Source organism: Pyrus communis, chromosome 14, assembly GCF_041283825.1.
Source record: "Pyrus communis isolate YQ-2024b chromosome 14, ASM4128382v1, whole genome shotgun sequence".
Lineage (NCBI taxonomy): Eukaryota > Viridiplantae > Streptophyta > Magnoliopsida > Rosales > Rosaceae > Pyrus > Pyrus communis.
Window position 1 is genome coordinate 25,704,992 of NC_142578.1, and position 20,009 is coordinate 25,725,000.

Consider the following 20,009-nt stretch of genomic DNA (forward strand, 5'->3'; position numbering starts at 1 on the left):
CACTTAATTTATCGAGAAATTAAATAGTTGAGATTAAAATCAAATAATCTAATCTAAGATAAAACAAGTAAGAACAAAAAAAGAAAAAAAAAAAAAAAAAAAAAAAAAGCTGCAAACTTTAAAACGTTATGGGCACGTCACCTCGGCTGTGCTCGCATTGAATTGGCGTCAAACTCCGGATTCGGAAAGTCGTCTTCACCAATACAATACTCTGAATAAACGCACACATACGCAGAATCGATAGATATACAATTTTTCGATTTTTCAGAATTTTGGTTGAAGAATAAAGTCACATACAGAAGAGCAAGCTATTCGATTTGATTGTCAGCACAAAAATCACTGAAGAACGAAGGGCTATTCAGTTTTGGGTCGTCTGCGGAAGCCATAGGTAACGTAAGGTGAGGCATCAGCAATCCTCTGTCTTCTCCTTCTTCTTCAACTTTTGATTTGTTGGTATTTCTTCGTTTTTGCTAATGTAAACTTGATTTATGGCGCTGAATTGGAAGATGACACAAACCCATTTGATATTCCGAACTGAGTCCGAGTTTTTTCAGTGTTAGGGTTTATGGAATTGAAATTGTGGGTGTATCTCAGACTCTCAGTAGCTCTGGGACTGTATGCAGTAGTGGATTAGTCTGAAATTGCACTTATTTAGTGGTTGGGATGCATGTGCTTACGGGTTTGTGATTTGGTTTTCGATTGGGTGGAAAGTTGTTAGCTTTAATGGAAGTTTGGAGAGAATCTGGTATTGGGTTGTTTGCCAGTGTGTGAAAGATGCTGCATTTGGCTTGTAACAACGCGACTGATGAGATGATTTGTTTGGAAATGCAGTCTGATTATATACGAAGTGCCATGGCGTCGGCAACTTTGAGGAAAAGGCTTCATCATGGGGATGTTGATGGGAAAAAGATAGAGCATTTGGAGACCTCGGAGTCAGATGAACTTAATGTGCCTCTACTGGGAAATTATTCAGATAGGCGTGCAGTGGTGAGGCTTTTATTTGTTCATTTAAATGGAGGATAGGATTTTTAATTTTTTTCCGTAATAGTTATTTTTGGCCTTTTGTGATTGATATCTTTCTGGGATGCACCACAGGAAACGACGCTTGAAGAGATCTGGGATGACGAGCGGAGAAAGGAACACCTCCATTGGACCCTTCTGTTTTCTCAGTTGATTGCGCAGTGGGCACGGTGGTTAGGTATTCATGATTTTTGTTGTCAATAAGACTTTACCGTTTTACTGGAAAGCTTTTCTCAACTTTGCCCATAAGTGATGGGGCATTATACAGCTAGATTTTTAGAACATGATCTAACCAAATAAACAGCAACTATGAAGTTTCAAAATACGGAATCATTCTTAGAAAGGTACCCACTTGATAAGCAACCATTTAATTAAGTGATATGATTACTGGTCAGTCATTCTATGACTTCATCGAATTTCAAGTGTTAAGTTACTGAAATGTCCTAAAGGTTGGCAATATTTTCATTGGACGAGTTAAAGTACCCTGAGGATCATTCAAAATTCTGTTGAGGAGTTCGATATAGTTAAACTTGATAAGACACATCTGATTCTGCATATTTCAGATCGTGATCATTTTACTGTTCATACTATGTGAATTTTGTTCTGTATTTTATACAGTGGAAATATATTTTTTGTTTTGGAACTTAATTTTTCTGGTTTTCTCTTTTGTAGCAAATATTGTTCTTGGATCTGGATCACTTATTGGTCGGCTTTTGACCTTCTCTTCAACTACACAAAATGGTGAAAGCTCTAAGTTGTTTGCTCCTCCCCTTAGTCCTCTGCAAGTATGTCCAATGAAATGATATGATCTTTATAACCTTTGAGAAATGAAATGTCTTTACCTTTATGATATTTTTTTTCTTTCTCTTGGGTTATATTCAAGGGGTGTGGTCTCATTTAAAAGATCTCTATCATCTTATATTTTCAAGGAGTGTGAGCTGGTTTAAAATTTAAGTTTATGAATTTGGAACTGTGAAAGATAACTTTGGCTTACTAACTCTTGGGGGTCAGAGTAAGGACTGTAGAATACTTCATCACTAATGGGTGGGTTTGTGATGAAAATTACAATCTATCGTTAGAAGCCGGTTTCCAATTGCTTTGCAAGCTGGTAGTTTCTTATTTGGCTTTTCATTTTGTTTTGATTCTGGGCTTGGAGGATGGTGTAATTCCTTCTAGTAGATCTCTTCTTTGATCGTGACCCTCCAATTTGATTTTTAGTTGTTGCGGGAACATGTCCATTATATTGATGTTTGAAACAATGGAATGACAATGATTTATACTGTTTTTGCGTCACGGAAGTGTATATATTGTATAATATATATTTTTTGAATATGAGGTTCACTTGTATGGGTGTTTGTGCCCTCTAGGAAGCAAGACTCAGATATCTACGACAAAGGCTTCAAGTACCCTTTGATGGTTCTCGTGTGGAGCATCAAGTATGTCTTTTTTTTCCCATTTCACAGCATTTTGATCATTTTTCTGTTTGTATTACTAGTACTACTGTATCACACTTACTGTGGGTTATTATTATCATTGTTTTCTTTTGTTTTGGTTGACTTCATGCCCAAAATGTCTAAACTTGTGCTCTTTGTTCAGACAAATGTAAGTATTTACAGTAAGATGGTTTGTTTAACTTTAGTCCTGTCCCAAGATGTGCATGCATCCCTGGTATTCTTTAATATAAATTCTGGATGCAGTCGCCATGAAGAAATTGGGAAAATAATGAACATTGTTTTTGTAATGATACTATTCTATATATTCTTTATATTGTACCTTAGGATAACCTCCTCCTGTGAGTTTAATGGAAATTTTGGATGCAGCCATGCAGGTTTTAAAACTTTACAAACTTCTCATAGTTGATTTTTCTGGACTGAAAATTGATTATGGTGATAAACAATGTCCAAGTAATTTAAAAAAAAAAATAGAAGAGTTGTTTGTACTATTACTGGACATTGAATTAATCAATTTAGTTTTGTTGTTTCAATTTTAAACACAAATTGAGTTTGTTAATTGCAGGATGCGCTCTTACAGTTATGGAGGCTGGCTTATCCGGAAAAGGAGCTCCCACCTCTTAAATCAGAGCTTTGGAAACAGATGGGCTGGCAAGGTTCAGACCCTTCAACAGATTTTAGGTGTGTAGTTTAAACGAGATGAAAGTATCGTGATGTCACATATTTTTGTTTCATATTTCCTTTGTGAAAGAAAATGATAATGAGAAATTTCAAACTTTATTTGCAGAGGTGGGGGATTTATATCATTGGAGAATCTTATCTTTTTTGCTCAGCAGTATCCAGTTTGTCTCTTTCTAACTTAATTTATTTTTTCAATTATAATAGGCTGGTAGGTTCTATTTCATTTTAGCAAATAAATCTCTCAATAGTAGATAAAAAAATTGTATGCCCTTGATATATTTTCCTGTTACTTCAAGATTTATCCCGTGTTTTCTTTTTAAACCTTTAATTTATTAAGCTTGAGCCATCCAAATTTTTATGATTTACAATGAACACTGATTACTACACAAGTAAACTTTCATTGCAAGGCTGAGTGGAGAATCCTCGCTGCATTTGAAATTTTGGGTTTCACAAATATTAATGGTTCTGAAGTTGGAAATTTTCCTCAGTGCTTTGACTTTTAGAGAAAGTCTCTGTGATAAGGGTGAAAGTATCGGCCTTGTCTGATATATCAGTAGATTCAGTGCTCAAAGTTACAAAATATCGACAAATATTGTAGCAAGGGTAGAGTTTCAGTGTCCCACATTTGTAGCGGTGTTATCAATGCAGATATTGGTGCTATTTTGGATGCCAGCCCTTTGATAAACTGGAAGTCTTGCCCTTTTTTATATTTTGGTGAATTAGTACCCTTCATTATCTTCACGTCAAAGAAAAGAAGGGTTTGAGTTCATTCTATTACATGAGAGGAATGCTTTTGGTTTTTGATGCTGGGATTGTTGGGTTAAGTGCTCAAAGGAGATACTGATTTTTCTTATTGTTATACCTTATAACTGGAATAATACCACTCCCTTCAGATTTACTTTCTTAGTCTGGCTGCCTATCTTCTTTGTTTCCCAGCATCATGCTTGCAAGACATTCTGTCTTACATTTCTCTCGTATGTTCAAAACTTGTAGGTTATTGCATACATGATGCATATACATAGAAAGATTGTTCTTTCAATACTTTAATGCGTATGGGTGTCAAAATATTGCTTTCTTTTGAATGTAGCGTGCAAGACTTTCTATTTTAATTAAGTTTTTCATTTTGTTCCATGTTTCCGCAGAAGTCATGAAAGGGTTAATGAGTTTCTGATTTGATCCTATTACAGGAATCATTCCAGAGATTGTTGCACAAACAAGATGGAACTAGAGCTGACTGGGAATATCCCTTTGCTGTAGCTGGCATCAATATTTCTTTTGTCTTGGCACAAATGTTGGATCTTCAATCAGGTACCGTTAAATTTTTAAGCGAGAGGATGGACGATCTTAACCATTTGACAAGAATGCATCAGCTTAGCATGTTTATCTGAAGAGTTCTTTGGTTCCTCCATCAAATTCTGAATGCTGATGCTGTGTTTATAAATAAATAATCGGATATACTTTCTTGCAGCAAAGCCAACTACTTTGGCTGGAATCCGTTTTCTCGAACTGCTTGAAGAAGATGAGATGGCATTTGACAACCTTTATTGTGTAGCCTTCCAGATGATGGATGCTCAATGGCTCGCAAAGCGTGCTTCTTATATGGACTTCAATGTAAATCATTGTCACTCCGCTCATGAATTTAAGATGCAAAGCACTGTATTCTTATTCTGATTCTGTTTTTAATTTTTTCCAGGATGTTATGAAGTCTACGACAAGTCAGTTGGAACGCGAGCTTGCACTCGAGGATGTCTCCAGTGTAAAGGATTTACCAGCATACAATCTGTTGAGAAGATGATCCCTCTCTCTTTTGTAAACTTCTAACTTTAGTGCTCTCACCATCTGTATTTCTATCTGAAAAGTAAAGTTACATATGTAATTTTCTTTCGTCCAAGTGCCATATCATCATCAAGGTTATGACATTAATATTTCCCTTCTCATTGATGAAGGGGTCGGTAAATTTCGGGTTCCCCGCCCTGTTCGGTTAAAGTCTTGTCTCGTGATGGTTTGCCCTGTCCTCCGGCACAACTGGGTCGGAGGATGGGCCATTTTCCCCCCCCCTTTCTTTCGGAAGCCATTTTTGGCTATGATGGAGCTTCGAGCCATCTGGGAGGATTGAACCTCTTTGTTTTGGTCCAAGTTTCATGTGTTTCTTTCTACGCCTCACCTTTGTGGGATTTTATTGTTCCGCCTTACTGCTTCCCGCTTTTTAAATAAATTTAGTGTAATTATCCTATTGCTTGTGACAAAAAAAATGCCAATGGCCATTTTATTTACCGCCAAAAAAAGGGGCCAATGACTATTCGGCTTAGCGGTACCTAGAGTCCATGACTCTACTTTGTTGAGAATGCTCTAACGTCCAGTTTCATAAATGAAACTTGTTTGAATCAAAGAAAAATTTAGTGTAATTATCCTATCGTTTGCCGACAAAAAAACGCCAATGGCCACTTTATTTCCCACCGAAAAATGCAAATGACCATTTGGCTTAGCGGTATCTAGAGTCCTTGACTCCACTTCGTTAAGAATGCTCTAATGTCGTTCAATTTCATAACGAAAGTCGATTGAATCAAAGAAAAATGAAAGGCAAAATGGATAACACAATTAATCCTCAAAAGATCCTCTGCTCGCAAGAAGTGTTACTTCTGTGCGTCTTTCTCGTGGTAGGCCTAGAACAACTGAAGAACGATAAAAATCAGACATTTCTTCATGTGTCGGGGTTTGATTCTCCGTTATTTGTGTCGGGGTTCGATTCTCCGTTATTTGTTTGACTCCACCTGCTAACGCGGTTACGAGCTATTTCTACCTGTAGATGTTGATACATGTTTTAGATTCTTGGTTCTGAAGAAAGGTTCTTCAGTATGTCATGTTAATTTTAGTGAAGGATGCATACAAAACAATCAAATATTAATTCTACCTGTTTATCCCAATCAGTCTTGTAGGTGAGTATCATTAGCACAATAGTTTGGACAAGTGTTCCAAACAACATTCCAATCCAAACACCCTGCAGAAGAGGATTGATAAAATGAGTTATTGCAAAGAGCAAATCGAAGAGAAAACACGACTATTGAAGTGATTTGGTAGGGGGCTCGTTCGATAACCATTTCAACGTCACAAAACACGCATCGGACTGCAGTCTCAAAACCCAGTATCGGGGACCCCAAACAAACCCTAACAAAAATTAGATTGAGTGAGAAGAAGATAGAGAGAGTAGCTTACTTTGACTTGCATTTTTAGAGGCCAACCAAGCACAACTCCAACAGGGATCCCTATAATGTAATAGCAGCCTAGGTTCACATATGCTACGTATTTCTGCCATCCAGCTCCCAGAGCAACTCCTGTCGATGAAAGATTCGTTACGTTATGAACTCTTCAAGATTTATAATACGTTCCTTGGGAAACAAGAAATGTTCTTGATAATTGCAATATACTTAGTTAACTAATCAACTGGTACTTGAAGACACAGAAGGAAATTGTTTTCTTCATGGTATCGACCTACCTAATCTAGGCGAAATAATATGATTGCGTATTTTAGAGAAACGGAAACAGTACCAGAGAGCACGGGTTGAACGCTGTTCAACAGTATGGAGAAGGCCAACAAGGGAGACAATTCAGCAACCATGTCAGCTACTTCCTCATCGTTGGTGAAAATGTATGCAAGGTGTTTCCTCAAGAATAAGAAAAGCACGAAAAGCACCAATCCAATGGCGAGTGATACCGACACAACAACTACAATCGAGAACTTTGCCGCCTTTGAGCTACCTCTTCCAAGCTCGTTTGACACTCGTACACTAGTGAAAGATATCAAGCACACTTCAGTACAACAGTACATTACATAAAAACATATGAAGTTCTAAGAATGTGTCAAAGAAAACAAAGCGTATATTCAAAAGTGAGGCACTGCTCCGATGAAGATCTTATATAATTTTCATCGCGTTTGCAGAGAACAATCTTCTGAAGAACGAGAATAAGTACCTTGCTGTAGCCATGAAACCGAGAGATATCATCATTTCCCACCCCACGACGTTGAGGCTGCAATTATGTCGGAAAATTTAGCATTGGAAACAGTTGGATGATCACAGATTAAGATTCACAAGGAAGAGGAAGGCACTAAAACTTACCAAATAGATAGGGCATCGATAGAAACTTCAGCGTTTTCCATGTTTCCCGTTAAAAGGACCAAGATTGTGTTGTACCAAAGCTCAAGACTGTAAATGAATATCAGTTATGTGATTTTTGTCTATGTGAAAGCTCCTAGTTCATAAGGCCTCCATGCAGAAACTATATATGACCGAAATCAGTAAATTTATAACTTATACGTGCACGCTTAAAGAAACCTAAGGAATAAGGGGCAAAATAAAAGCCGAAACAAATAGAAATTCTTACCAAAGCATAACGCCGGATGACATAGAAAGCTTGACGACATCCCAGAGATCAGTAAAAGCTAACATCGAGAAGCCTGTCCATGTTTCGGGGCATCCTCCGCACAGAATAAACAAAAGCTGACCCACGTTGGGTAACCAATATGATATAATCGTCGACACCATTACACCGGGAACCCCAAACTTAAATTTCACACTCAAAAGCCAGCAAAGAAAGATGTGGATTCCAATTGAAATTGCTGACACGTATGCAACGATCATATTTTTGCTCTGCGCTTGTAAGAACATTTGGCAGGTAAATGATACAACAAAGGCAAAAAGCACAGGGATTACCCATAGAGAAATATATCCTGCAACTTTTGAAATATAGTCTGCTTGGCCCAAAGCCTCAAAAATGGGGGTTGTAAAGACGCAAAGAGGAATAAGGAATAATGTGCCTACACACAGTACTACCCATGACCTCTGAAGATGTATCCCGAGCATGTTGTACTGTTTTGCACCATTCGATTGACCACAGAGAGTTTCCAGCGCACTTGCCATGCCAAGCTGTAGAGTAACAGATTCAGAAACATCGATCAGTCAGATCACACGGAAAAGCCTAGCTGTTATGGTTAAGTTTTCGTAGAGCAGATAACTTCGTGAACTAATTGGTACAGTAGCCATTAGAAAATAACGCTCATTTCACATTTGCCTCTAAAATTTGGAAAACAGATGACAAACCAGAAAGTAGTTGGGTAATACATTTTTCAGCTACAAGTTGGGGTACATAGATCATATGCAAGTCATAAAGTAAAGAAAACTTGATGAATACTCAATCGCTGACCTTCGAAGCCATTATTATGAATTCGTTCATTTGAAGTACATCAACAATACAACTAAAAACAGTAAGTGAACACGATCTTGAACTAGTCTTTGAGACAAGCACGAACTTTAAAACTTTATCTGCTATAAACTGAAGATTTTAGCACTAAACAAAACTTTATCTGCTTTAAATGCAACTTCTTTCAAATTAATTCACTGTGGAGTTCAAAAACAGCGAAAAGAAATTGAGAGTGGTATGCCGATTGCAATTTGTCCCCAAGAACATGTGAAAAACAAGATCAAATAAAAGAAATAGTAAAGGGAGCCAAAATAAACATACCAAGATGCCGTTTGCGAACCTGACAAGTACTGTGAACACGAGTGAAAAAGCCGCTAACTCCAGAGAGCCAATGTGACCGATAAACGCTTGACTGATGACATTTGTTCCGAAAGACGCAACTCTGGTGAATATAGCAGGGCCAGCCACCACCCACATCTTCTTGATTTCAATCCACACCCTTCTTTTCAGTGACAATTCCTCTTCGCCATCAATAACTCTAGTCTCTTCTTCCCCGGCACTTGTCTCTTTTTCCAATAGACTCCTCCTAATGTCTTCTCCCATGTGAAGTGATCGAGTCTGGTTACTTGATCTGCAAGGCAAGTGCCGAATATAAATACAATTGCCTTCAGAAAAAAGATTGGATCTTATTCTGATGGAAATTATTTTAATTCATTTTTGCACTACAAGGAGAAAATTTTGGAGACTGGGTTTCTAGTTTCTAATATTCAAGTCTCCAAATTTGGAGGCTCACAGCCGGTTAACAACGGTGAGAGTGTCAATTCGACATCGGGTTATTACAAACATTTAAAGGTCTTATAAGGAGTTGGATTACTCATTTACAGCCTATTAATTTTAGAGTGAAATCTCAACTTCTGTTTTAGTATTAAAGCCTTAAAGGAGGTTAACAGACATGTTGAGCTTAATGGCCCACATGATTTCACATTTTTTCCGTACAAATGATAAATACAACAACCACCACTACTCCATGCATGTTTCGTGACATAGAGGGTGAAGTACACTACTTTAACTAACTTGACTAAATTAAGATTTGCACTCCCACATGTTATGAAATAAGATAATTATATTAATATATTTACTCATTAGTAAGTGAGATGTGAGATATCTTATACTTTATTGAAAGACATTAGATATATATTTTTTTTCGCGCTATTACGGATACGAAACTTGAATTCACTTGGCAACTGTTCCTATCAGAATCGGAAAATAGGATTGATGACCAACAATAAAAAAAAAAAAACAAATGTAAAGCTAAACGATTATGAGCTATATCAGTTAGAGAGATAGAGAGAGAAAAGGTAGAATGGTCAATTAAATGCAAATTATCGTGAAGCTAGATATGCCACGTAACAACTAGTCAACAGCAACGACAGCCGTACATTGCTTGTCAAGATTGAACCCACCTAACTCCTCCATTCACGGCAATGTTCCTCAAGTTAGTGAACGTTTACTTGTAATTAATCGACTAGCTACCCTTCTGAAATGGTAATAAGGTTTTTAATCACCATACTAAGCAGTTGCTAAAATAACTAGACATCCGCCCAGAACTCGGGTTTTACGTCGAGCTCTGTTCAACTCTTAACAAAATGCAGATCGACAGAAAACCAACTATATATCTATACATACATATGTATAGAAAAACTAGAGTGCTAACTTATCAGTAGCTTAATACGACATCAATCACTCATCAGTCCATAGTTATGAATCATTTCATATTCCTGGTATCCTATCTATACCATCCAACCAACCAACCAATTATGTTTAGAAAATCATACCCAAAAACCTTGCAGCATGGTAAGAGAGAGAGAGAGAGAGAGAGAGACTAACATACTGGAGTTGCTTGCAAATTAACCCAATGACACTCCCCAAGCGATGGATGAGTTGGAAGACTCACAGTCAGAGAGAGAGAGAGAGAGAGAGAGATGGAGAGTGTGGAGGAGATGTTTACAGAGAGTATGGAGCTGATGAATGAATAAAATAATTGGCTATCAACTCTATTTTGTTGGAATTATGGGCTCTCATTAATATGGTCTATTTTTTTTTCTGGGAAGTCCAAAATTAGAAGGAAAAAAAAGAAGATTGGAGCGACGTCGATGGGGGTTGAGGAGTAGAACGGCGGGAGATGTTTTGAATGGTCTGAAACCTACCACGTCCGATCAAACCTCGTGGGCTATCTACTTTATATAAAAGCAATTACACTTTTCAACTAACTTGATTTTTTTGGACAGTTTGGACTTTGGAGTTTGAATATGGGATGGGCTCACCAATTTTGGAAGAATGGTTGTTGGAAACTTTGATGTAAAATTAGGAAGTTGAGTCGAACTCAACACAATAGTGCAAAAGACATACTTCTTTTCATTATTGTGATAGAATGTCACTTGTAAAAAGATTTCAACTTTACTCGTTTAATCTAATACGTCTGTGAGGTTTTTTATTTTATTTTTTATAAAAGGTCTTGATGTAGCAATTAGCTTATAATTCAATGTCATTAATTAGATAGGCTTTTTACACTTTTTTAGACCACCCGTGAAAATATTATTATTAAAGAAAGAGAAGAGTGTTGGAAATTATTACATAAATTTAGAGTTTAGATAGCTTCAAAACCACATTTAGATTGAACCCAAAATCTAATGCGGTTTGATCTCTATGATTTCTCTCATCTCAAACAATTAATTATTTAACTTATTAACGTAATTATTTGTTGAAAAAACAATTTTTTTTCTACCTCGATGTTCTAACCATCGGTATTATTATATAGAAGATATCCTATTTTTGAAAATCTAGTAATAAAAAACATGCGTGGTTTTGTTTCGTCCAAGTTCATTGTCATGTTTTTCTTTTTATTTATTTTTTCCAGCTCATTTGTCCTTTTTCTCTTCTGGTACAAGATCCCCTCTGAAATAGTGTATTTGTTGGTTACTTTTTGACCAAAAAATATAAAAGAATAACAAAAATAAAAGGAATTAATTGGAATGTTCACTTAAAATGTCAAAATGTCTTTTTAATGAAGTTAAACATATCCAAAAAATATTGGTAGGGCAGAATGTCAATGGGTTGCCAATTTTGAAAGAATGGTAGGTGGCATAAGCTTATTTGTTTGGCCAAAAGAGTCCTCCAATATTATGTTAAAATTTTATACACGTTTAGCCGTCTACTACTTGTCAACATTGTTACAAAAAAAATATTTCAGACTACGAAATTCATGTACCATAATTTGTTAAGAGGATTATTTTAAAAGTGAGATTTTTTATAGATTTTTTGTCAACTTAGAATTTAACATCTATTTTTTATCCCAACATTATAAAATTTATATAAAAAATATGAGTTAATAAAAAATCCGTAGAGTGTTCTACTTTTGAAAAAGTGACTCTAACATTTCTCTTTGTTAATCATTTTAGAGTTTGAAACGGGCTCCATCGAGCTCTTTAGAGAGTGCCCCAAATAACTACAACTCTATTATTGTACTGCAATTGGTGCTCTTTGCCACCTTAACGCTCTTGGGGTGAGAAATTTCTTTCCTTCTTTTCTTCCTAAGTCTAGGTGAAAAAAATACCATTCTACTAATGTTAATCAGTATTGATGTTGTCTCCAATTTAATCATTAATGCAATTCCGTAAGTGTGGGTTTTGTTTACAAAATGTTCGATACAATAAGTAGTGAAACCAATTAGCATAAACTATAGTTAATTAAACATGACATGAAACTTTACACTCTTCAACATATTGTGTCCTTAAATTAATGACGAATTTATTATCACTAAAGAATTTCTTTCTAATCTAGTTAAAAATTGTTGATCCATCGGTCGTCTAGGTCTCACCTGGTTGAAAGATTTCAGTCAGTAAACTCAATCATATATAAATAAACAAACGAGTGAAACGAAAACCTAATTCTCCACCGATGGACTTTACCTTAAAATAACTTATCGAGACCTACTAACAAAGATTAAGCAGCTACTAAGGTCATCTCCAACCGAATGAGGGTCAGATGACTCTCTTTAACCCTATAGGAGGGTCAGAGAGCTCTCTTTAGCCCTATAGCCCTCTAAAAAATTATATATTTAATGAACAGTGTCAGACCATATTTCATATCATCTCCAACTGAATGGGCCAAAGTGCCATAGGCCAAACATAGCCTTGTGACAGAAAACCATCTCCAACCGAGGAGGCCAAAAGGTCATAGGCCAAACATAATTTATTATTTTAATTGAGTTAATATAGTTAATTAAATTAAACAACCATATTAAAATAAGATTTTTGGACATATTGGAAGATTATTGAAAGAGGTGACCATTTGAAAATTATTGAAAAAATTAAAGGAAATATTATTGGAAGAGAATAGAATGTAAAGAATTGAAATAAAATGAGGTAAGATAGTATGGAATGGTGAACAATATGTGAGAAATGGTGTTGGAAAAAAATTAGAATTTTTAAAAATTAAAAAAAATTCATCCAAAAAAACAAAAGAAAAAAAAGTGGGTTGGGCTCATCGGGTTGGTTGGAGATCACTGGCCTAATTTGGTGGTTTTGGCCTGGTGAGGCCCACAAGCCCTTTGGCCTAGCCCTCGGTTGGAAACGATTTTCATATCATTTCGAGCTATTTTTAGCCTTATAATTATCTGGCCGGATTTGTTGGAAATGGCCTAAATCCTCATCTTGTCGAAGATTCAAATACTTTGTTCATGTGTAATTATGCACGTTGCTCTTTTCTTTTCCTTTCCAACTTATTTGTCCTCCCTCTGCAATGGGATTCCTATATCCTTGGTTGGTAAAAAGACTAACTAGCTTCTAGCATTGTAATATTTTTCATTCTCACCGTGGAAATATGAATGTAGAAATTTTCATTATCGTTGATAAAAAAAAAAAATTGGGCACATTATGTGTCATAATACAAGTGGAAGAACACTAGAAAAAGTTAGTGAACTTTACATAGATAGGACATCATGAAAAAATTATTTAGTTAGAGTAGTACTACCAATTCACATGTACCAAATCTGATCAAAACTCTGAAATTAAGCAAGTTTGGGTGACAATAATACTAAAATGAGTGTCATCCTGGAAAGTTACCATGTTGCATACCCAACCTCCTGTTGATTACCCAATAAAAAAAAAATAAAAAAAATTAGAAATTTAGAACGGTGAAAGTCAGACGTTTCATGTGTCGGGAATCGATTCTCCAATATCTGTTACGTACAAACCACTTGTTAATACAGTCACGAGATAGCTACCGCTACCTGTAGATATACAGAGAGTTAAATTTTATTAATTTTTTGGTGTGGAGAAAGTAGCTAGGTACTTGAGAATTTCTCATTTAATTTAATTATAGTGAAAGAGGCAAATAAATCAAACAATCAAATATTAATTCTACGTGTTTAGTGTTTATGATCCCAATCAGTTCGGAGGTGAGTATGATTTTATTTTATTTTATTTCTAAAAAAGGATTAGCTGGTAGTTTCGTCACAACAAACCACTCTTTCAGGAGTACGAAAAACTCACAGAGGCATTTCAGTTTCCTCCTAACAAATATCATGCGATTTAGCAATGCCATAAATCGAACACAGAACGTACTATGTGAAATACAGGTCTGAAATTCATCATCAACTACTATGCTACCTGGTGGTGGTTCGGAGGTGAGTATGATGAACTATAGTTTGGACTAACATTCCAAACGTACATTCCAATCCAAACCCTGCAGAAGGGTGGATAAAATGAGTTGTTCAAAGAAAAACAAAAGAGAGGAGAGAAAGACGATTATGTCAAGGGGTTATTATACAAAATGGTTCCTGAGATTTACATGATCAATAGAAATGGTCTCTGAGATTGTCCATCATCCATGCTTTTGGTCATTCTGTTAAAAACGATTTTGGGCAATTTTCAAAGTTTTGTAACTCAATTGTTTCTTAACAAAATTCGACCCATAATATATCAAAATGAAGATAGGAAAGTGTAGAATAAGATTATACCTATTTAGAAGCCCAATGGTTGCCGGAGATGGCCGGAAAATAACCTGAAAGATGACTGGTCCGGGGGAAAACTGGAAAACTCGCCGGAAACTGGGTAAACTTTAAACGTTCATAACTTCTTCAATACTTAACCAAATTGAGTGATTCAAAAACAAAAATAATATTTCTTGATGAGGCAAAGAGCATGGTACCTTTTTCGAAGGCTAACTCGCCGTGGTTTAGTCAGACAACGACTCGAAAGTGGCTAACCATTTTCGAGTTAGCCACTTTCGAGCAATTTTCCGGACAAACCACGGCGATTTAGCAGTAAATAAAGATATTATTCTCTTCGTCTCGTCTAGAAGTATGATTTTTGTTTTTGAATCACTCGATTTCGTTGAGTATTGAAGAAGTTATGAATGTTTAAATTTTACCCAGTTTCAGGCGAGTTTTCCAGTTTTCTCACGGACCAGTTACCTTTCGGGCTATTTTCTGGCCATCTCCGGCAATCATTGGGCTTTCAAATAGGTATAATCTTGTTCTACACTTTCTTATCTTCATTTTGATATATTATGGGTCGAATTTGGTTAAGAATCGATTGAGTTACGAAACTTTGAAAATTGCCCAAAAAGTTTTTAACGGAAGGACCAAAATTATGGATGTTGGACAATCTCAGATACCATTTCTATTGATTTTCAATTTCAGGGACCATTTCTATTGATCATACAAATCTCAGGGACTATTTTGTATAATAACCCTTATGTCAAGCCATACTCTCCACTTAACATTGATATTGATAGATTTTTTTATAGAATTATCAAAATAATTTACAGTAGACAAATTCAGGGACCCCTTCTATCGAATTTCATTGTTGTGGATTAAAATGAGAAGTTATGCCAATTTCATTAATCATTTTGACATAAAAAACCCTTATATATTATCAATTTTACAATTTAATAAGTCTATTGGTTAACACGAAACATGACACCAATATAAATAAATAATCCAAGCACGACTCCATTTCCACCACTAAAATCAGGCTACGATGGGATTATGAGTTGTGAATGTCTTCTTTCTCTTTCCCTCTTCTTTCTTTTTCTTTCTGGTGAAGACTACCGACCAGTTTTCTCCAGAGTAACTGTGAAAGCAATGAAAACTTGTTGAAAAGAGCATTGCATGCATGCGTATGAGTGAGAGGAAGATAAGTCAGCAGCCAAAGTCAAATACGAAAGTTAGTTATCTCATCAGTTTTGTGCGAAACTGCAATTAGTTTTGTACAGTTTTGTTTCGGGTAGACAGTTTCAAATATTTTAACTCAGCAGATTTAATTGCATAAAACCCTAATAACTTCACACATCCAGTTCTATCCGGTCTTTTATTAATAATATTCAAACCACGTTAGTTACAGAACATAAAAAAAAATTTGAAAATTGAGATTTCCTCTTCTTGAACGCGTGAAGCTTTTTTCATATAAAATTTTACAACGATTGTGAAAAATTTGAAACGTGTCCCTCTCCCTTACTCATACGCGAAAAGGAAAAAACAAAAAACTAAGGAGGAGAGAAGGGGACTGAACGATCGGGAGAGATGGAGAAAGGAAGGGGATGCCAATGAGAGAGACAATGGGGGAAGAAGGAAGGTTTCAACGCGATAAGTTTTTAATTTAGGACTCATTTGAAAATACTTTTAAAATTACTGAAAGCGCTTTTAGTGAAAATACTTATGAAACAATCTTTAGTAAAAATCCTTGTGAAGCCAAAGGCGCAAACTTGACAAACTGGAGGGACGGCAAGTGAGAGAACCAGAGGGAACTGAGATAATGCTTGCTGCTGTTGCTGGTTTGACTTAGCCAAAAAGGTGTTTTAGAGTTGGGCGAGGCCGCGGAGGGCAGCGGTGCAATTGGCTATGATAGGATTATGAGTTATGACATTCTTTCTTTCTTCTTCTTTTTCTTTCCGGTGAATACTACATAAAAAAGTTATTAGAAGATTGACAGATTTTTCTCCGAAAAATTAATATAATTTTCACGACCGGATCATTTTTATTATTAGAACTAAAGTGAGAGTTATCCTAATCTCAAATACTACTTTAGCTTCCTTTAACTTATAACGATGAGATGTTTTTCACATACTTATCTTTACTTCTATACTTTGATATTAGTCTTAGATAAGACTACATTAGTAGATTGTGATGACTAGATGACATCAAACTGATATTAGCCAATCATATTTTTCCCACATCAACATTAGTCATTTGGGGTGTGATATCCTCACACCCTTTTTTACTTCTCACACATCTCTTATTAATTTCTGTCCGTTGATTTTTTTTTCAATTCATTTGATCAGACAGTCGAAAATTAAAAAGGTATGTGAAAAGTAAAAAATGATGTGTGGATAGCACACTCCTAATCATTTACTTAAGTAAACAAAATATAAGAAACAAAAATGGATAAGCAAAAAAAGCCACACCACAACAAAAATTCTTGAACTCCACCCACCGCAAGGGTGGATGTAAATTGGAACCAAAGTGGTCCTAGGACCACTCGGAGGGTGGAAAACACGCGCATGAAGGTCCTCTGAAGACCCTTCGATTGTTTGGTACGTACGCATATCTTGACAGACTGCATCAACATCACTCGACATATATTCTCGATAACATTCATCAGATTGCTTCAGCATATATCGTAACTTGTTGACATATAGGCAACATGGTTTGGTTTCGTCAATAAACCCACTAAGTGTTCAACGAAATGCCACAATTGAATAAAATGAAAATTTTTAATGCGCTCTGTGCTTTGTTTCTTAAAAAAAAAAACGTGAACCTTTAACGTTGGGACACCAAAATTTTGAATCTTAGATCCCCCATTGCCCACAAGCCTCCCTCACGGCGAAGTAGAATTGACAACATCAACTCATCTTCTCCCTTTATTATTTATTCATCGTGCCTCTTTTCTCCCTCTTTTTCTCTATCCTAGTCTCTAATTTCCTCGTGATTGTGAGCCGTTCTCGATCCGAATCCAGCAAGTTTCGAGGATCATTCTACAACTGGGGTTTTCAAGTGGCGGTTAACCCGTTTTATATGAGTCCTACTTAAAATATAATTTATCAACCTAATCGTCCATTATATTATCCCACGTGTTGTAACCTTGTGTTCCTTCCGATAAACATAAAAATTAGTTTTAAAAATTACTTGAAAGCATTCTTAGTTTGTTTGTCTTTTTTTTTTTTTTTTTTTTCTTTTCATAGAAAAGTATTCTCAGCACTCTTTTCAATTTCTTTTGTTAGGGATCTATATTTTCTTTGGTATACGCAATAAAACAAATCCATTTTATTGAAAGAAAAACAAAGTCGATAGTAAAAACAATTCATTACTCACTGTTCACACAAAACAAGGAAATTGTGGAATCAAAAGCAACAAAAGAAATCACCAAAGAGCATCCAAACAAATTCTAAATGCTCAACAACATTGGCAACTAGCTCTTAGTCTAGTTGCATTTTATTTCCCGACATTTGAAAGATATTTATAGTTTGAATCTCCAATGACTTCGGGAAGCACACTTTTTATTTTTTAAGTAATTATAGAGAAGGAGTAGACGAGATTTACCTCTCATAAATGGTCTAATGCAGAGAAGCATATGCAAGCAGGTCCTGGTTGGTTTCAATCATGACCATATCTTCTTTTTTCAGTGTTATGTATGCATCGATGCCAATGCCATCACTTGCATCCAACAATAACATTCTGTTTTTGAAATCTTCATTCCAAGGGATACGTATGCATGATGCCTTTCCCCATCCAAAATTGGCCGAGCCGAAAGGAAACCTACACAAACTGGTGCAAATATAGTTGTCCATGTCATCCTTTTGAAGGAGCTCACTATACTCCTTCAGGAATTGAACTACTTCCTCCCCTCTAATTTCATTGGCATATTTTACCTTAAATTCCTCAACGCTTTTCCTCATTTTTGCAACCAAGGTTTGAAGATCATATACTTCATTTTCTTCAATCTTCATCATGGTAAAAAACACAAAATTTCCTTGTAAGTTTTCTGCGAAAGGCTAAGCCAATATTTTCCTCAGGTTCACAGAGGACCGCCATGTAGATGGCCTTGCAAAACCCAAGTTCGATGTTGATGCTTCCAATGCGGATTTCCAGATGAGCGCGGAAACTGCTTCAACTCGCGTCGGATTTGGCACTGTGGCACTGGCAGCTTTGGCCTTGAGAGCAGCAATCTTTGAGGCATCAAACACTAGCCTCCGTCCGATAACATTGTCAATAAAAGGTAGCGTGAGGGGGCTCTTCGGTGAGTTAAAAAATTCTTGTGGGGGGAACAAAGTAGCTGCGACACCAAATTCTGTAGGAAGTACTACGTGATGGTCAGTAGTGCTGGCAGTGCAGCGGGCAATTTCAGCCCAGCTTTCGATGAATTTGCTGTTCGCTAAGCCATCGGCGACCTTATGCGAAATGCTGACACCAATTGCCAATCCACCACATTCGAATACGTTGGCCTGGACTAGTACAAGATGCCCTACTTGTGCTTGTTTGGAACGCATAGGAGTTGGAATCAGTTGTTTCAGGATCTCAGAATTGGGTTTGTCCAGGATCTTGGACATGGGACGGTTGACTTGGGCCTCAAGAAATAGAGCTCCGCGGTCATCGCAGTTGATGGAAACGTTATATTTGAATTCCCCTGCAAAAGGGTAGAAGATAGTGAAGGCCTCAGATAATGATTTCTTTAGAAGCTCGGACTTTTCAGCGACCAAAGAACGTTCATCACTGCTGCTAGGATAGAAGAGAACTTGCGGTAGATGCAGTTCAAACATAATCTGGTCAAAAAGGGAGAGGCACAAATGTCTAAGGTGGTGAGTGTTGAGAATCAATGTCAATTGTAGGTGAAGTAGGTGGATGTTGTAGGTGAAGTAAGTGTGTGAGGTTGGTGAAGTAAGTGGAGGTTGTAGGTGAACTAGGTGGATGTTGTAGGTGAAGTAAGTGTGTGGTGTAGCTTTCATTTGGTTTGCTATAAATACCCAAGTCCTCAAGCATTGTAAATCATCCAAGGAGAAACAAAGCCTAGAGCTAAATAAGAAAAGCTTTGCTAATTAGTTTGTTTTGTGAGCTTTCTTTAAAAGTGTGCTCTATTTTCTTCTTCTTGGGATCATTAGAGTTATCTTGGATACTCTTCTTATTCAACAATTGGTATCAGAGCCAAGTCGGTCAGGGATCGTTCTTGGTAGAGCATTGGTTGTAAAGTCTCTTGAAATTCCGAGTATGCTCTGTGGTTGCAGTTTTGACTGATCTTCCACATCAGAAAAAATTTCTTGAGATTATTGCTGGAGTTATCACAAACCTTGAGAGGGAGCTTCTTTGTGTCGAGAGTAGTGTATTACTCTGCACGGTAGTCACTCAAGCTTGTTCGGTGTAGTCAAAGTCTTGCCGATACGATGGGTGATCTTCAAGTTGTTGGAGGAATCAAGAAGCTCAACAACCAAAACTATAACACGTGGGCAACGTGTATAGAGTCTTACCTTCAAGGTCAAGACTTGTGGGAGGTTGTCGGTGGTAGTGAAGTTACACAACCGGCAGCGGAAGATGTTAACGGCGTCTTGCGGAAGTGGAAAATTAAAGCAGGCAAATCAATGTTTGCCTTAAAGACCACAATAGAAGAA

At 36.5% G+C, this 20,009-nt stretch overlaps 2 protein-coding genes, 1 long non-coding RNA gene and 1 pseudogene across 5 annotated transcripts in view; 2 read left to right on the top strand and 2 right to left on the bottom strand.

Moving 5' to 3' along the window:
* Positions 1-148: 148 nt before the first annotated feature.
* Positions 149-5,138, top strand: LOC137712670 (uncharacterized). Of its 2 annotated transcripts, none has more exons than XM_068451797.2 (10): positions 149-398; positions 832-987; positions 1,096-1,198; positions 1,693-1,805; positions 2,388-2,456; positions 3,037-3,152; positions 3,259-3,313; positions 4,340-4,460; positions 4,621-4,763; positions 4,846-5,138. In XM_068451797.2, exons 2-10 carry the CDS (start codon positions 853-855, stop codon positions 4,945-4,947), a joined length of 957 nt encoding a protein of 318 aa, XP_068307898.2. In that variant the 5' UTR covers positions 149-398; positions 832-852; the 3' UTR covers positions 4,948-5,138. The 2 variants fall into 2 exon arrangements, with proteins under 2 accessions (XP_068307898.2, XP_068307899.2); XM_068451798.2 differs by having other exon boundaries at positions 158-388.
* Positions 5,139-5,568: 430 nt separating this feature from the next.
* LOC137712669 (protein DETOXIFICATION 21) lies at positions 5,569-10,621 on the bottom strand. Of its 2 annotated transcripts, none has more exons than XM_068451796.2 (9): positions 10,236-10,621; positions 8,670-8,979; positions 7,533-8,074; positions 7,268-7,354; positions 7,122-7,178; positions 6,699-6,937; positions 6,366-6,484; positions 6,064-6,150; positions 5,569-5,952 (listed from the first exon to the last, which is right to left on the bottom strand). In XM_068451796.2, exons 2-9 carry the CDS (start codon positions 8,949-8,951, stop codon positions 5,854-5,856), a joined length of 1,512 nt encoding a protein of 503 aa, XP_068307897.2. In that variant the 5' UTR covers positions 8,952-8,979; positions 10,236-10,621; the 3' UTR covers positions 5,569-5,853. The 2 variants fall into 2 exon arrangements, with proteins under 2 accessions (XP_068307897.2, XP_068307896.2); XM_068451795.2 differs by having other exon boundaries at positions 10,240-10,584.
* Positions 10,622-17,561: 6,940 nt separating this feature from the next.
* The window catches only part of LOC148691480 (uncharacterized), a 5,567-nt gene continuing 3,119 nt past the window's right edge, over positions 17,562-20,009 (top strand). The window contains exon 1 of the long non-coding RNA XR_015955940.1: positions 17,562-19,205. This is a non-coding gene — a long non-coding RNA (uncharacterized LOC148691480). The remainder of the gene's footprint in view (positions 19,206-20,009) is intronic.
* Positions 17,917-20,009, bottom strand: part of LOC137713765 (akuammiline synthase 1-like) — a 5,089-nt pseudogene continuing 2,996 nt past the window's right edge.

Coding starts and splice junctions, on each gene's coding strand:
- LOC137712670 (XM_068451797.2), top strand. CDS start 853: ATGGCGTCGGCAACTTTGAGGAAAAGGCTTCATCATGGGGATGTTGAT. Junction 3,314..4,339: donor TTTTTGCTCAGCAGTATCCA/GTTTGTCTCTTT, acceptor ATCCTATTACAG/GAATCATTCCAGAGATTGTT. Junction 4,461..4,620: donor AATGTTGGATCTTCAATCAG/GTACCGTTAAAT, acceptor ACTTTCTTGCAG/CAAAGCCAACTACTTTGGCT.
- LOC137712669 (XM_068451796.2), bottom strand. CDS start 8,951: ATGGGAGAAGACATTAGGAGGAGTCTATTGGAAAAAGAGACAAGTGCC. Junction 8,075..8,669: donor GGTTCGCAAACGGCATCTTG/GTATGTTTATTT, acceptor GTTACTCTACAG/CTTGGCATGGCAAGTGCGCT. Junction 7,179..7,267: donor ATCGATGCCCTATCTATTTG/GTAAGTTTTAGT, acceptor ACATAATTGCAG/CCTCAACGTCGTGGGGTGGG.